Here is a 16770-nt window from a genome sequence, read left to right as displayed (position 1 = left end):
TCCTGTACTACCAAAATCCGTATTCAATTATTTAGCCTAAGTACTCAAAATATCTCTGAATACATATTCCACTCAGACTAAGAAAAAAAATGAAGTTATACACAGACATGCATCCCACTTTCTAACGCTGGACTGAAACATTATACAATTAGTATAAGGGAAACTTGGGGAGGCATGCTGTAACTTTTATCCCCAAAATTAAAGATTCAATTCACATCAGCTCTAAGAATCCCAATCATTTTAATGCAAACATAATCCACAAATATATTTAAAAAGACTGTTCTGGCAGATATACCATAGGAATGTGACATATGGAACATAAATAACAAATAAAGAATATGAACCAACTCCACATTTTATGGAACATAGAGGCACTCACTGACTCATTAAAAATGTTCATAGCCAACACCGGAGGGACAAGAGATCCTACTTACAATAAGCACTATTGTAGGAATCTGGATGCTTTGGGACATAAAATAGTGTTATAGGTATTGGAGTGTCAATCAATACAAAAATCACTGCAACAACTCCTCCCAAGATATAGGTTTTGAAAACACTTCTCTTTCCAGCCAGAGGTCATAGTTCATCTGAAAATCATCTGGCAGATCTACTCGCTGCCCCAGGACACTCTGAAGACAGTTATCAACAGGGAGAAAGTCAGGATTTCTGTGTGTCCGGTCATAACGCCGTGAGTTGAAACGTTCAATGTTTGCCCTGAGGGCACATTCTTCAGCTTGAAAGTCCCAAGGACGGGCATCCAGGTCTATGAGAGGAAATAAATAAATTAAGGGAAGACAGTTGGGCATCTCCCCAAGGCCACCGTAAACAAGCTTTTCTCACACTCACACTCATTTAAATACATACCATTCCCATAAGCCCAATCATCATTCAGACGGTGCCGGACTTTCTGGTAAATTGCCGACATTGTTTTCATGTTGCTTTTCCTCCATTGTCTGCCTAGATATTTAGTTTGGACTTTAAGCAGTTTTAGCACATATAACTGCATCATGGCCTGTTTAACCTTAAGAGCCCTTTTTAAGATAGGGGCAGACTTGAAAACCACAAGCATCTGTAAAATAAAAATAAAAAAAGGGATTAGTGCAATACTCTTAAATGCTTAAGAATAACCACCAAATATTAAACGCTTTCTCACCATTGTTCTTGAATGCTTCCACTTTGTCAGTTTGTTCAAGATGCGTAGAAGGTTTATGCAGGAAAACAAATTTCTCCAACAGAACCGATTATTGTCTCCCGCTTCCTTTAGTAAGGAAGAATAATGACATACATTGAGAAACGTTAGAAGTACAAGGTTAAATTGATACTACCACTAACAGCTACTTACCAAACTCTCAGCAGTCAACTCTGGCAGCTCATGGACCACACAGTAAGGATAATCCAAAACGGAAATACTATAGCAGAGAAAAGAGGAACCGTCATCCATAACTTTGGCCATTTGTCAAATAATTGAAACCTCTAGAATTTTACTGTATGTAACACCATGTAGAAATCTTTAGCCTCTGGTCTTTGCTGACATAATCTTGTCGCAGACATAAGGTGAAGTGCACATGGATATGCACGCTCCAATTGCTTGCGCAGTCATGTGTGTATGCCAAGTTGGCTCTACTGCATGAATAGGATGATTCACTAAACGAGTGTCACTCAGAGGCACTTAATAGGCAAGACCTAAGGCCAAGCCAAGGCACTGAAGGAAACAGGTTTACTTTGACGATCCAGAAAGAGAACTGTCAAGGATGCCCCTTTAATAAGTGTCTACAGTATATGCCCTTTTACCTTGGAGGACTTACCTGTTCTTAGCAGTGATGTAAGACATGATATTCTGATTAAAGAATTTAAGTATTAAAGGAATACAGTTTGCAAATACCAGGTGCTGTGCCATGTACTCCATCTGAGGATAGAAGGAAAGATAACTAAAAGCAATGAATGAACTATCTAGCTATGATTAGCTGTTACAGTTATGCAACTAGAACCATCATGATGACCAGGAAGCACCCCAAAACAAATTATCTTTTGAGTGCTATGCAACATAAGTGTAGCTTCACAACAATAGGAGGCAGAAATGTTACCTTTAAGGTACATATATCAATGTAAATTACGGAACACACATTACTTTTATGAAAACAAAATCATGATGTAAAATAAGAAACACATTGCTGAACTGACAGGCATAGAGAACATTCAACAGTGAATTACAGTGGAGACAAGGCAGATACTACACTATCAGTATATGAAGATGCAGATGGCATGTGTCATTTATCAGTAAACTGCAAAGGTTTTTACGGATCACATCTGAGACATACATACAGTACTTGTAAAACAGAGCTTCTTGAGATTTATTTGAAATCAAGTCCCACGAGTGCCAGCAGCTATTCTTGGAACGTATATTCCTGAAGGTTACTGAGCTTTGATAAAAAACTTTTTAAAAAAAGTCAAGATGGTTGGAAGACAAACCTGATAAACATGATTTAGTTTGAAGTGTTTCAGTAGAAGGAGAAGCAAAGCAGAAATGGCCTTAACAATAATCTCTTTGTGTCGATTCACATCTACTCCAAGTTTCATACTCTGCAGAACCGTTGTCCTGGGACACAAGATATCAAAATTGACAGTCAAGAACCATAAAAATATTGATAGAAATGTTTTGTGCGTAATATATTTATAGCTATATATGCATACACATATGAACCCTTTGGGATAACCTGTTTTCTGCATTAATGGATGATAAAATGTGAATGTAGACAGGTGCTGCTTAAGCTAATAACACACAAACAATGATAGTCTTACATGTCGTTATTGAACACACCCATTAAGCATCCACAGTGCTGGTGGAAAAAATAACTTTTTAACTTTAATTTAGTAACTGGTGGAACCACCTTTTTCAGCAATAACTTGAAAGCGCTTCCAGTAGCTGCAGATCAGACCTGCATAATGTTCAGGAATTTTAGACTCAGTAGTATACCTAGCGGGGGGTGGGCAGTCCGCCGCTAGAGGAGCAGTCTAGGTTGGGGAGATCAAGGATCTCCCTCTAACCGGCTTAATGCCAATCAAGGGAGCAGTTAATGCAGACCTCAGATCCTGCTCCCTTGCGATGCGCGCGGCAACTGATGCTGTGCGTCAGGATTTCCTGACATATCCCTGCGCACAAGACTGAAGTTGTGCCTACCGCCTTCCGCTCTGACTGCACCGGAAGGACACAGATGACGAAGAGCCAAGAGGAAGAACGAAGAGGAGGCAGTAAAGGAGCTGTAGCAGGAAAAGTGACAGTGACAGAGGAAAGGTAGGAAAAAGCATTCAGTGAGAGTGGATTAGTAAATGTATACGAGTATATGAATGAGTGAATGAATGTTTGTGAATGCGTGTGTGTGTGATAGCATGCATGTGTAAGTGTGTGGTCCAGACACTGAATTGGTAGGCCTACACCACATTGGCTTAGTATATATTGATAGGGGTTATGCTGCATTATTGTAAATGTCTGCCTCAGTATATAGTTATAGGGGTCATGCTGTACCACCATCAATGTGGGCCTCAGTATATAGAGATAGGTGTTATGCTGTACCACCGTCAGTGCGTGCCTAAGTATATAACGATAGAAGCTATGCACTTTTAAAGTGTGTGTGTGTGTAGGGGGGTGTCACATCCAGGATCCACCTCAGGTGTCAAATACTCTAGGTACGCCCCTGTTTAGACTATTCTTCCTTAAAGGACTGCTTAAGCTCAGCCATATTCTTAGGATGTCTCCCTTGAGGTTAATCCACACCATCTATAACAGGTTTAGAATGCCCACTAGGGATAGTAGCCACAGTACTAAATTGTACTCATTTCTAAACAAATTGTCTAACTGTGGACTGATAAATATTTCTTTGAGATTACTTTGTAACCCTTTCTAGCTTTATGCAAATCAACATTTCTTGATTCTAGGTCTTCTGAGATTTCTTTTTTGTGAGGCATGGGTAACAGCAGATGCTTCTTGAGAACAGCAAACAGAAAATGTTTGCGTGTTCATTTACAAGTCAAAGCCGCTCAAAAACTCTGTCAAACCGGTGCCAACTATTGATTAGACTTCAGAGGTTTGCTTACTCCTGACTCCAATTAGCTTTTGTTGAAGTGATTAACCTAGGGGTCCACATGTTTTCCAACCCACACAATGTTTGAATGATGTATACATATGTTTGTGATAGGGGTAAAACATGGGTGAACTTCCACTGGGCTTAAATGTGCCTAGACCCCAAAAATGGCTCCCTTTTGTTGGTAGGCCAGGGCCTACTTCTAGGAGAAGGAAGAGGGATAGAAAAAAAAAAAAAATAGAGACTGAGGGAAGTGGAAAGAGTGAACTAGGGCGGATGGGTTAAAGTGCTAATGGGACACCCTGAAGGAGAGGGGTCCTGAAGAGGATATAAAGACTCCCTGAGACCACTCCCGAAACACAGGTTGAAAACAGCCTTTACATTTGTGGTACAGGTAAAACATGTGTGAACGTACAGTGTGTCTAAAATGTGCCTTGACACCAACAACCCCTCCTTTTTGTGGGTAAGATAGGGGGCAAAGAAATGAACCAATGTTGTAGGCAGGAGTAGAGTATGATTGATTAATAAAGGCTATGTTACAACCGTGTTATCATTTGCGAGGTCTTTTCTCTTCTCAACTACTGTTTCGAGTTTGAAATGTGTGCTAAGAAGGGAAGTGTTTAGGGAAACCTTATGTTTTATGTCCACTATGTATAATTTGATAGTGTTGGGGAAAAGTTTGAGGTTAGTGTGGCAGGTGTTGGCACTAACGGGAAAGTTGGCAAAAAGTATGCAGGGGAGTTCAATGGAACCTTTAATTATGCATCATACATGGCCTGCTCTTGCTGCAGGAGGAGCCTACTTGGGGTTGGAATGTCCTGTATAGTGAAGCCAATGAATTAAAATCATAATTCTTAATTTTTTTTTTTTAGCAAACCCTTCTGACATTTGCCCACAATCCCCACTAGAAATAGCCCATTACTCACGGCATCTCTTCAGGTAGCACATCCGCTAGAATATTAATAGAATCGGTCTTGGCTTTCGAGGTAGGGGCAGCAGCAAGCAGGATCTTTAGCAACGCAATCTGAAATGTGTAAAAAGTAGACCATCATTTTAAATTACTTTAGTTTTATAAATATATCACATAGTGTGTCATTCCTTCAAGTAGATGTCTTATGGGAGTAGAGAATATGTATAAAAAACATTTAGGTTAAGTTAAACAAATAAAACGTGTAAAAACCAAATACCATGTAATTGTATATACAAAATGAACATGTATTTGTTTGTATTGACCCTAACATGGGACACTCATACAGTGCTGTGAAAAGAGTAGAATTCCTGGTTCTATCAATTATGGCAAGTCATCCAGGTCCTGAAGCAGCAATGCAGCCCCAAACCATCGGTTTACCACCACCGTGTTTGACTGTTCGTATGATGTTCTTATTATAGCAAATGTGAGAAGAACCTTTGTGTTCTTTTTGGTCAGCAGTAGATTTCGGCTAGCAACTCTCCAATGGATGCCATTTTTGTACAGTTTTTTTTTTTATTTTTTATTGTGGAATCATGAACATTGACCTTAACTCGGGCAAGCGAGGCCTGCAGTTATTTACGCCCCCTGGTCCTCTTGGAAAAAAATTTGGTAGGTCAGCCACTCCTGGGAAGGTTTTGTAGATAATGCCTCTCAACGTGGTTTGTTGGAGACCCAGATTCTTACAAATGACTGTCAATGAGTTTGTTTCTCAGATGTTCTTGAATTTCTTTAGATCACCGCATCATGTGCTGACTTTTGAGGCCTTTTAGCCTACATTACTTTGCAAGACAGGTTCTATTTAATTGACATTTAGATTCAACAGGGCTGAAAGTAATTGTGCCTGGGTGAGTCTACTGAAATGAAACCCAACTATCAATTCAATTTGGCTATTTGCTTAATTTAGTAACAAAGAGGAAATTTTAAAAAATGCATTTTGTGTTTACTCAGTTAATATTTGTTTAATATTAAAATTAATCTGATGATCTAAAAATCTAAGAAGTCTGGAAGGGAGTAAGAACTTTTTCACGGCACTGTTTTTTTCACGTTGAAGGAAGATGAAACGTAACTGAAATGATTGACATCTATGTCAATTATTTAACCATTATCCGTATACGAAAAATAAACCGAATGGTTTATACATTGACATTGTATAATGGTAACTAAGTATACAATAAATACAAACAAATAATAATTTTAACAAAAACTTCAAAGAACATTGAGGCAAGCCTTCAAATGAAAAGTGATTTACAAAATAAAGACACTATTATATTTTATAAAATGTCAAACCAGAATGACTGACATAATTTAAGAGCACTAAAGTGAAAGGCTGCTGTATGTTGTTCCCTGTCCTATATGAAAGGCTTCAAGTAAACAAGTCAACAAGCAATGTGGCAAGCCAAAGCACACAATATTACACAGTGCAACTTAAACCCCTCTTTTGGGAAAGTTGTAAAACAAATTACATTTTAATAGCAAACAGTGGTGACTTATTATACTTTAGCTGGAGGCATATGAACTGAAGTAGGAAGGCACTGGACATTTACCATATATTGGGGTAGACTGGGAAGAAGTCCTTGGTACAGTATTTCTGAAGGAACCTGCTCAACTTCTTCTTCCCCCTGAATTCAGAAAGTTGAAAAATTAAAAAAAAAGAAGAATTCGAACTACAACCAAAAGCAAGAATAATCATTCAGAAGTCTCACATACTCCAGAGAGAGGACACCTTACAAACTCTTCTTCCTGATGAATTTGAACCTCAGCTACAGAGGTGTACTTGTGCTATGATAGAGGGGTACAAGAAAAGAGAAAATGGTATGTGTATTAACATGCCCAGAAAGGAAATACAACACACAGTATTATATGACTTACACACATATTCTTGCTCTCACTAAAAAGACACTTACCAGTTTTAAGGTACGAATACTCTCATGTATTGGACGTGGTAAGCCAACTACTGTATCCGTGTCACTAAAAAGGAAAGAAGCACTGAGAATCCCACAAACCAGGCTGAAGAGATACACAGTATCTACCAGAACCTAACCGATTTATATTTACTGACAATCTTCATTACAGAATGGCAAAAAATAGTTACCATATTTGTTTGAATATAAGACAAGCAAATGCTCTGAAATATACCCCTCATCTTATATTCGATGTCGTCTTATAATCCGACCTCAAATAGAGGTCTGACTATAAGTCTAAGATCCAGATCTCCCGCAGCGCTGCAGGAGACCTGGTGGCGGGGGTGGCAAGCTGTGGGGAAGATGTGCTTAACTGGGGGGGCGGGTTGAAAAATAAACAAATGCATTTTTAGGGAAATTAGTTTTTATTAAATGTGAATTAAATATTTACTAGTAAAACTTTTTCCTATAGCCTTATATTCAGGCTTTTTCTTTAATTAATATTCAAATTTTGGGGAGTCTTATAATCAAGAAGAACACTGCATAAGGAAAACCACTTCCCTTTTATCCAACGCGTAATAGCCATACACTTACTTTCCCAGCGTGTATCCAATGAATTTACTACGACTAGATTCCAAGAATATCTCAATATCTTTCTCCCTATGGGGAATAGAAACAAAGAGAAGATGGAGCAGAATTCAGAAAATCAACAAGCAAATGCTCATGAAAACAAATAACATTCGCACACAAAGTGGGAGAGGGGCACGCTATAACCCAATAACAAGGGTGTCCATCAGTGAAGGGTTGGCAACAGTGCGAAACTTGCACAAAGTGTGCGAGCTGCAGGAAACAGGGCTCTGAGGAGGGTGGGGTGACTGCAGAGGTGAAGTGTGTGGTGTTACTGTATGGCTGCAAAGTCTGCATGTATTTGTGCATGGTGTTAGTGTGTGCATGTTATTGTATGGTGTTTGTGCGAGGGAGAGGAGGAAGATATTGTGTGGGTATGTATGTATAAGCGTATGATGTTAAGAGTGTGTTTGCATGTTAATGTGTGTGTGTGTGTTTGTGTGAGGGCGCCAAAGGAATACTACACCCAGGCACCGCTAGCTAACCCTATGATCACCCCTCAACTGGAAAGAAACCCACCTCACTTTGGGTGCCCAAGGCAAGCCCTTAGGGAAGGCCAGGCGGTCAGTGGAGGGGTTAGTTACAGATGGAGGCATTACTTCCTCCCGCTCCAATGGAAATGGCTCTCCCTCAAGGCTGTTATCTTCATCATTCTCCTCCTCTTCATCACGGGAATCATCTGCTTTGTAAGGATCTCTTTCATTAAAAGCATCAAGGTTATCCTGCTTAATGAGAGCCTGCAAAAAAAAAAAAAAAAAAAAAAAGGTACAAATAGTTAATCTAAGCATTCCATGGCAAAAGAGGGAAATTCCTATAAATCTCTGCTGATCTGCCACTCTCCAAAGAATATCCGTCTCCTCTTAGCATGGTTACTCCTTCTTAAAAAGGTACTCCAAAATGAACAGTATTTTTCTTGCCTTATGTTCCCGTCGACCTCTCCTTTGTTGTTGTTCAATGAGGTCAGATGCTGATGCTGGGGGAGATGCAGCTCTCATATTCCGGATAACTTTAATGCTGTCTTCGGGAAGGGGAGGCAGACCTAGAATCCCCCGTTTTTGGGATTTCATCTCTTGCAGTTCCTGAAACCCGCCAAGGGTGCACTGTAGGGATGAAGAATGTCAGACAAAGAAATTAAATGAAATGTACAGGCAATAAAAGGCACATATGACAATAATCACACTCACCAACACAGTTTTCCACAGCAGCAGTAGTACTTTCTTCATGGGGAAATGAGGAGCATGCCCACTACAGAACTTTGCGACCATACCAAAAAGCATTACAGCAAAGGGCTCATTGTTATACAAAGGAGCACCTATAAGAGAAATAACACCTTTTTAAATTCCGAACCCCCTTTTTTTTTTTTATTTTTTTTTTTACACAAAACCTGTATTCTAATTGATTTGCTTACACAATGTCAATGTAATTCCAATTAATAAAAAACTGATGTGTTATGCACGCTCATTCTGGCTTATGTGGGTGTGCATTACAGAGTGTAAGGACCCATTACCCAGCTCTGCACGAAAGGTTTCCCTCATGGCTTTCCAGTCTGCACTATCATTTTCACCATCTTCACGCAGGGTGTCCACCATCAAATACATAATGTTCAACAGTACCCTGCACAATGACATGATAGTGTGGAGAATATTAAATTCAGCAAAACAGCACATTACAAAAGTCTACATATTAACATCTTTGTCCATGTGGATATCTACACTTACCGCAAGTCAGTGCTGTCGGCTAACGAGATGGCAGGCTTTCTCACTGCGTTGCTGCAAGCAGCACTGTTTCTAAAAATAAAAACAAGTTAATCTACTGAACAAAAAGTTTAAAGGTAAATGTGAGACGCCTTAGGATGCAAAAGAGACACTGAAATTTGTGGGGGTTGCTAGGTCATTTGAGTTGTTACATACATTTCCTCATTTAGTTGGCCACAAAATTTTTGAGTCTAGTATTAGCATATGCTTAGCAAATTTACAAATGTAAACCATGCAGGCAAACTGATGACGATGAAGATGTGTTTTTGGGGAATCTACATATGCAGCCCACTAGGGCTGAAACAACGAATCGATAAAATCGATAATAATCGATAACGGAAATCGTTGTCGACGATTTCCGTTATCGATTAATCAAGTGATCGATTCGTTGTTGGAGCACTCGGCTCCTTTTACTTACCTCCGCGAGCGTTCCCCGCTTCTGCTACGCGCTCTGCAGTCTCCGCCTTCTTTTAGTTACGTGACGGATGTGACGTGTTCCGGAGGTAAGTATTCTTCATGTCTGTGCGAGTGGCTCTGTGCGAGTGGCTCCATTCGCACAGAGCGATTCGCGGGGGTGGGGGTGGGGTTTCAGGGGATGCAGGGCAGGGTGTGAGTGTGGGTGCAGGGCAGGCCAGGGTAGGAGACTGAGTGCAGGGTAGAGTGGGGGTGGGGATGCAGGGCAGGGTGTGAGTGTGGGGGCAGGGCAGGAGACTGGGTGCAGGGCAGAGTGGGAGACTGGGTGCAGGGCAGAGTGGGTGCAGGGCAGAGTGGGTGCAGGGTGTGAGTGTGGGGGCAGGGCAGAGTTGGAGACTGGGTGCAGGGGCACAGTGCAAAGTGCTGGGTGCAAAGTGCCAGGGCTGGGTGCAAAGTTCTGGGTGCAAAGTGCTGGGTGCAAAGTGCCAGGGCAGGGGCAAAGTGCCAGGGCAGGGGCAAAGTGCCAGGGCAGGGTGCAAAGTGCTGGGTGCAAAGTGCTGGGTGCAAAGTGCTGGGTGCAAAGTGCTGGGTGCAAAGTGCTGGGTGCAAAGTGCTGGGTGCAAAGTGCTGGGTGCAAAGTTCGGGGTGCAAAGTGCCAGGGCTGGGGCAAAGTGCTGAGTGCAAAGTGCCAGGGCTGGGTGCAAAGTGCTGGGTGCTGGGGCAAAGTTTCTTGAACAGTAATAGCCCACCTATTTTCAGAATGTTTTGGGTTATTTTGTTTCATAAATATTGTGTTTGGGTTCTTGTACTTTGAAAATATTGTTTTTTATTACATCATAACAAAATAAGAATGTTAATGTAAATTTTAAGTTGTTTTTTAACATCCAGTTCATTAAATTATTTTAAATAAATGAAAAATGTGCATATTGGTTTTTTTTTTATCCGATTAATCGAAAAAAATAATCGGCCAACTAATCGATTATTAAAATAATCGTTAGTTGCAGCCCTACAGCCCACCACATTTAATCAATAGCAGTCCTTATGGAAATATAAATTCCCAGAACTTGGGTCCAAATCATTAAGAAAGCAACCACTTAGAAGGAACAAGTAGTAGAATACAAAAATATGAAGACACATAAAATTTGACAGCCACTAAGATTGTCATTTCAGTTGGAAATACCCATATTTGATATGCTTGGCAGTGGGAGGCTGGGACAAAGATGGCTATAGGAGACTGGGGGCAAAGGCAAACTCTGTCCCCAATTTCCTATAGGCATCTTTGTCACTAAACATGGGACTATGGGAACCTATTTAGTGACAAAGATGCCTATGGGAAACTGGGGACAGAGTTAATTAATGGGATTCATTAATGGTGCTTTTTAGTGTGGGCAAAGTGTAAGTGCTGGGGGCAAAGTGTAAGTGCTGGGGGCAAAGTGTAAGTGCTGGGGGCAAAGTGTAAGTGCTGGGGGCAAAGTGTAAGTGCTGGGGGCAAAGTGTAAGTGCTGGGGGCAAAGTGTAAGACTGTGAGTGCTGGGGCAAAGTGTAAGACTGTGAGTGCTGGGGCAAAGTGTAAGACTGTGAGTGCTGGGGCAAAGTGTAAGACTGAGTGCTGGGGCAAAGTGTAAGACTGAGTGCTGGGGCAAAGTGTAAGACTGTGAGTGCTGGGGCAAAGTGTAAGACTGTGAGTGCTGGGGCAAAGTGTAAGACTGTGAGTGCTGGGGCAAAGTGTAAGACTGTGAGTGCTGGGGCAAAGTGTAAGACTGTGAGTGCTGGGGCAAAGTGTAAGACTGTGAGTGCTGGGGCAAAGTGTAAGACTGAGTGCTGGGGCAAAGTGTGAGTGTTGGGCAAAAAGAAGTCCTGGCTCCTAACTTTTTTAGATTTACTCTATTTTTTCTTTTTATCTTAATCTTTTTTATATTAATTTTATATTAATTTTTATAAAATTTTATATTAATCTTTTTTAGATTAACTTCTAGATTTAAAAAAATGCCAAGCCCTGTACTAAACTATGAATTTTTAATAAGCATTCCTTAAGGAATGCAAAAGCAGAACATATTTCCTGATTAAGTAAAAGAGCTCACAAGAATCATAGTAAAAAGCCAATTATCCATTATTTATTTATTTTTTTGTTACTCACTCAACTTCCATGTTCAGAAGTTCCACCAAAGCATTAAATGCTCCAGCTTCTAGCAGTAAGAAGATATTATGTTGCATCCAAGTTTGAACTTCAGCTTCAGAGTTACACTCCCCAAAAGTGCCTAAAATAAAAAGATGGAGAATATGAGCTAGTTGCATGTTACCAGACATGAAAAAATGCATGTGCAGAAATAAGTCATGCTCATCTACTAGCAAGATAGCCAAGGGCACAGATTCAGCTGCTTACCTTGTGCTATGTACAGAATGGCTCGTGCCATCTTGAGCCTTTTTTCCCTAGCTGTGACCTCCAGTGCATCCAGAAGATGCATGGTGTGAGCTTGCTGCTGAGAAACATCAAGCTCTGTCCATTTCTTATCGGGAACTGAAATTAATGTAAAACTTGAAAATTAAAGCCAGAATAGTTGAGGTACTGAAGATCTCCAGAATGTTGTGATTCTCTCTGTTCTGGCTGCAGTCTACGTACTTATTTACCAATTCACTGTATGGAGTGCATGGAAATAAACCAAACTTTATATTGACTAGCTAAAGAAATGGGAGTTTCATACCATGTAATTTGAAATCCTCTTCAAAGCATTTCCTGTTTAGCTGGAACTCTGGACCTTCTGTGTAGCTGTACAGTTCTAGGTAAGGATATACAAATATACTGAAATTAAATGTTCATGGCATCATTGTGACTTGATGCGCAAGCTGTTTAGTTCTACTCTAAAATTATGGGCATTACCACTTTTCTGCCCTTACAGAATACAAATTTACTAGAGACTGAGAAGAAAAAAAAAAACGATTACCCCCCCTCATTTACAAACAAAAGAGACAGATACATCTAATGTTCCCCATTAAAGGCCCAAACTGAGAGATCAGGTCTTTTTTTTTTTTTTTTGGAACAACATTCACTGTCTGGCCGTTGTTACAATAGTAAATACAATGGAAAGGTTGGTAATCTTTATAATACATCAAACAGAAAATCTAAATGAAAACAAAAACATTATTTCTGTGACAATTACTGTGTAAATTACACATTTATGATCGACAGCAGTTCTCAGATCCTCTGATCCTGAATTATAGTGTCAGCAGTTAGTAATAGGTTTTTCCGCTTAACATTAAAATTAACTTCAGTTGTACAGTTACCCTCTAAATCAGGGGTCCTCAAACTTTTTAAACAGGGGGCCAGTTCACGGTCCCTCAGACCGTTGGAGGGCCGGACTATAGTTAAAAAAAAAAAAACTATGAACAAATACCTATGCACACTGCATATATCTTATTTTGAAGTGAAGAAACAAAACGGGAATAAATACAATATTTAAAATGAAGAACAAGTAAAGTTAAATCAACAAATATACCCTCCCCCCCACCCACTATATATCCCCCCACCCACTATATATCCTCTCCCCCCTTACCCACTATATGTCCTCTCCCCCCTTACCCACTATATACCCCCCCCCCTCACCTTGAAGTCCAGCGATGGGAGCACGATGCTTCTTTCTTCCTGCACCGCTCGCTGGTGCCCGCTGCTTCACTGCTGAGCGCCGTAATATGACGTCATATTTCGGCGCCCAGCAGTGAAGCAGCGGGCACCAGCGAGCGGCTTTTAAAGGCTGTCTTCTTTTTTTGGATGCGGGGGAGAACGAGGGGCGCCGAGCGGTTGCTAGGCGCCCCTCTCTCTCCTCCGCATCAGTGTTTAAAAGCCGCTTGCTGGTGCCGCCTGTTTCACTGCTGAGCGCCGCAATATGCCGGCATATTGCGGCGCTCGGTTACCATGGGTGCACGCATGGGACGTCAGTGACGTCGCTGCGTGCGCCTGCTCCCGGCGGTCCCCGCGTTTTTAAAGTAAACGCGTGCCGCAGGGACTTCACAGAGCCATCCTTGTGTTTCGAAAGCATCTTTCGGAACACATGGATGTCCTGAGGCAAAAACACCCGGCGGGCCGGGTAAATGCGCTCCGCGGGCCGCATGTGGCCCGCGGGCCGTAGTTTGAGGACCCCTGCTCTAAATAATATAGGAATTTCTATAGATCCACGTACGGAATGACAGTGCCTATAAATTCATGGATCACCTAAATGTAGTAACGAGAAGTAAAAGGACACGTTGAGAAGTGCACAACAAAAAAAAAAATGTTTTCTCTCATTCTGTTGTTAAACATATAGACCTGAAATTTTTATTCAACAATTGAATGCTGTCCAGCAAAATATAACTGGCCTAACTAGTACTTGAGGTTAAACTGGTTACTTGAGGTTAAACAGATCTTTAAGTAATACAGAACAAGCTAGTTAGACTAGAATTATTTGTAAAATATTATTGTTTACAAATGCAACATAGGAAATAAGAATGAAACCTATAGGTGAGGCATGATTTGCTTACCTGACAGCTCTGCGGCCCACTTGTCAGCATCAGCATATACAAATTCAAGATCTGGTGACTCAGAGTAACCCTTGAATAACAGTATAATAATTACAACCAGCAATGACAGAGTAACAACCAACTGCAGCTGTCAAATCTGTAGAAGGCAACATACTTTATGGCAAAATAACTGCCAAGAAGAGATGTAGCATTTTTGCTGTGCACTGAAATACGCAGAAGAGGCAGTATTTTGCTTTACATTGAGATGTCCAGAGGGAAAACTCAAATTATTTCTAGACTGTAGACTGCAAGGTTCTTCCTTAGTTTAGTTTCTTTAAATCCAAATTATTGATGTTGATGCATTACACACACACATATATCACTGATGGGCCTAGGGATTTACTTCTTGCAAAGAAGCCTGAACCTTACAGCGAATAGCCACCAAAGAAGTTCCCACTCATATGATGAGTAACATTAAATAAAATGGTCCTGCAGGAGTCCAAAATGGTATGCCACGGCTTTCGTGCATTTATAAATTTGCTAAGTAACCCAATTTTCAAAAATATTTGTTTTAATTCTAATATTTTTGTCTACATTTGCAAGACTTAGTGGCTTTTAGAGATTTAATTAAATCTACAGTATAAACAAGCAGAAAGGAGCATCCACTCCAAGTATGAAACGAACAGAGATAGAAACACTGGCACTCCATGAAGACGAAATTATTAAAAAAAATACGTAATATATACGTACGTCCTTGAGGCTGGTATTATATTTATTGTATACTTTTTTAAAACACACTTCTGAATATATTTTTTCTTACATCTATTTTTAAATATGGGATCAAGTATCCAAATATAAGATACACTTTTTGATCATTTCGTCTTCATGGAGTGGCGGTGTTTCCATTTCTGAACCTAGAACTGCACTCAGCTTCTACTAAAGGTTAAAAGTTAAAATGCATTAAAGTGACCCACCAGCCATCACATACACCTAAACACATAGGATAGCAAAGTGTCTCCTTTAAATTAGCAGTTTGTTCCGTTTGCCAACATATAGAGCAAGTATGCAACCCCAAGCTTGTAGGACATGTTTGCCGAACACATCTGCTTACCAAAGTACATGCACACTATACTCAGAGCCAGCCAGCCACTTACTGCTTCAAGTACTGTTGCTTCTCATAAAGGTAAATGATTTAAGCAGTCAAAAAAGAAAAGCGCAAGAGTGGAATGCATTCTTTGCCTTATGTGGGTGGTATCGTTAGACCCTCTGGAATCCTCATGCAAGTCAGCAATGGATTTGGCTGGCAGTTAGCACAACACATATTCTCTTTGGCAAACAACACATCTCTTGGAAGCTTAGGTACTGGTGGGAGAGTGGGCAAACAGGTAAATGCACCTTGGAAGATTTTGCAGATTTCCTCTATGCATTTCCAAGACAGATAAAATGAGACAGTCATAGCCATTAGAGTGTGTATAATGGCTGGAGTATCCTTTTCACCACATTCCATTCAATTGAAAAGGGACTATATGAATACAGTACCAAGTCTGGGTCTGCTTGTTTAGCATTATTTAAGGTGTAGACTAAGCACTCTTTTCCGGCATTTTTTTAATACGGAGTAACAGTGCTAGTGTGGTGTAAGGAACCGGAGTACGTAAAGATGTTTAGACACTTAGCTTACCTTAGACCTATAGCCGTTTAATAAGGTAAGCTAAAATAACATTTACTCGTGCCACTAACCTCGGAATCTTTGCGCTGGTTACGGTTATATTCTCGCCCCTTGCCAGGCTGGGGACTACCAGCTACAGTAGCACCTACTCCTGTTCTCATCTTGTTGTTGGCTGTCAGTCCAGAGGCCTCCATCTTCTACCGGCGACGCCTCCGTGACGTAAATCTCGCGAGGTCTTCGAGCTGGACATTTCCGCAATGGAACGCGAACGCCGTGTCACCGCCTTCCTTCAAGAAGGGATGGCTCTTGTAATAGACATATAAAGTATTACAATGTTTTTATATAGCGAAGAGCAGTTTGTTAAAAGTCGTGCAAAATAACTCCCCGAAATAAAACAGTACTGCTGTGAGTTCGTAAGGTTTAGTTGTTTATATAGACGTAATATACTTTTGACGTATTAAGACAAAACAAAGTACTATTGATAGTGTACTATTGGAAGGGACGTGCTAAACCTCATATTGGGATGATGGGATGATTGGCTGCAATGCTCAGAACTATCAATAGGTGTCAGTACACATTTTACACTCATGGTAAATCAAAGTATGTTCTTTTAGGTAGTTCTTGATACTAAGTTGCAATGAATGCATTGCAAAAAGGAGCTGCAAATGTTTAACTATTTACTTGCTGAAATATATACAGTTTTATAACGGAATCATAGTAAATTCTATAGAAATAATAGAAAAATGTTATGTAATCAAAATATTGATTTACTATGGTACGTGTATGTGTAACACCATATTTTACCTGTTTTGATTGGCACAATATGGGAATATACATTTTAAACATGGGGATTATGGGTGGAATATTA

General features: G+C 40.4%; 1 protein-coding gene across 1 annotated transcript; it reads right to left on the bottom strand.

Annotated features, from left to right (window-relative positions):
- Positions 1-515: 515 nt before the first annotated feature.
- On the bottom strand, positions 516-16096 carry LOC149287879 (striatin-interacting protein 1-like). Its single transcript, XM_089492257.1, has 21 exons — positions 15974-16096; positions 14258-14327; positions 12448-12522; positions 12129-12263; positions 11883-12003; positions 9296-9364; positions 9085-9191; positions 8762-8889; positions 8495-8677; positions 8097-8314; positions 7545-7610; positions 6954-7017; positions 6757-6828; positions 6594-6668; positions 5006-5103; positions 2470-2596; positions 1806-1906; positions 1343-1409; positions 1154-1258; positions 865-1069; positions 516-763 (listed from the first exon to the last, which is right to left on the bottom strand). The coding sequence occupies exons 1-21, from the start codon at positions 16094-16096 to the stop codon at positions 516-518; spliced, it is 2457 nt and encodes an 818-aa protein (XP_089348383.1).
- Positions 16097-16770: the final 674 nt, after the last annotated feature.

This window comes from Sceloporus occidentalis, unplaced genomic scaffold (assembly GCF_023333645.1).
Source record: "Sceloporus occidentalis isolate IW3139 unplaced genomic scaffold, rSceOcc1.0.p SCAF_55, whole genome shotgun sequence".
NCBI classification, from domain to species: Eukaryota; Metazoa; Chordata; class Lepidosauria; order Squamata; family Phrynosomatidae; genus Sceloporus; species Sceloporus occidentalis.
Note: the sequence above shows the minus strand (reverse complement) of the source record. Positions and strands in the feature narration are given on the sequence as shown.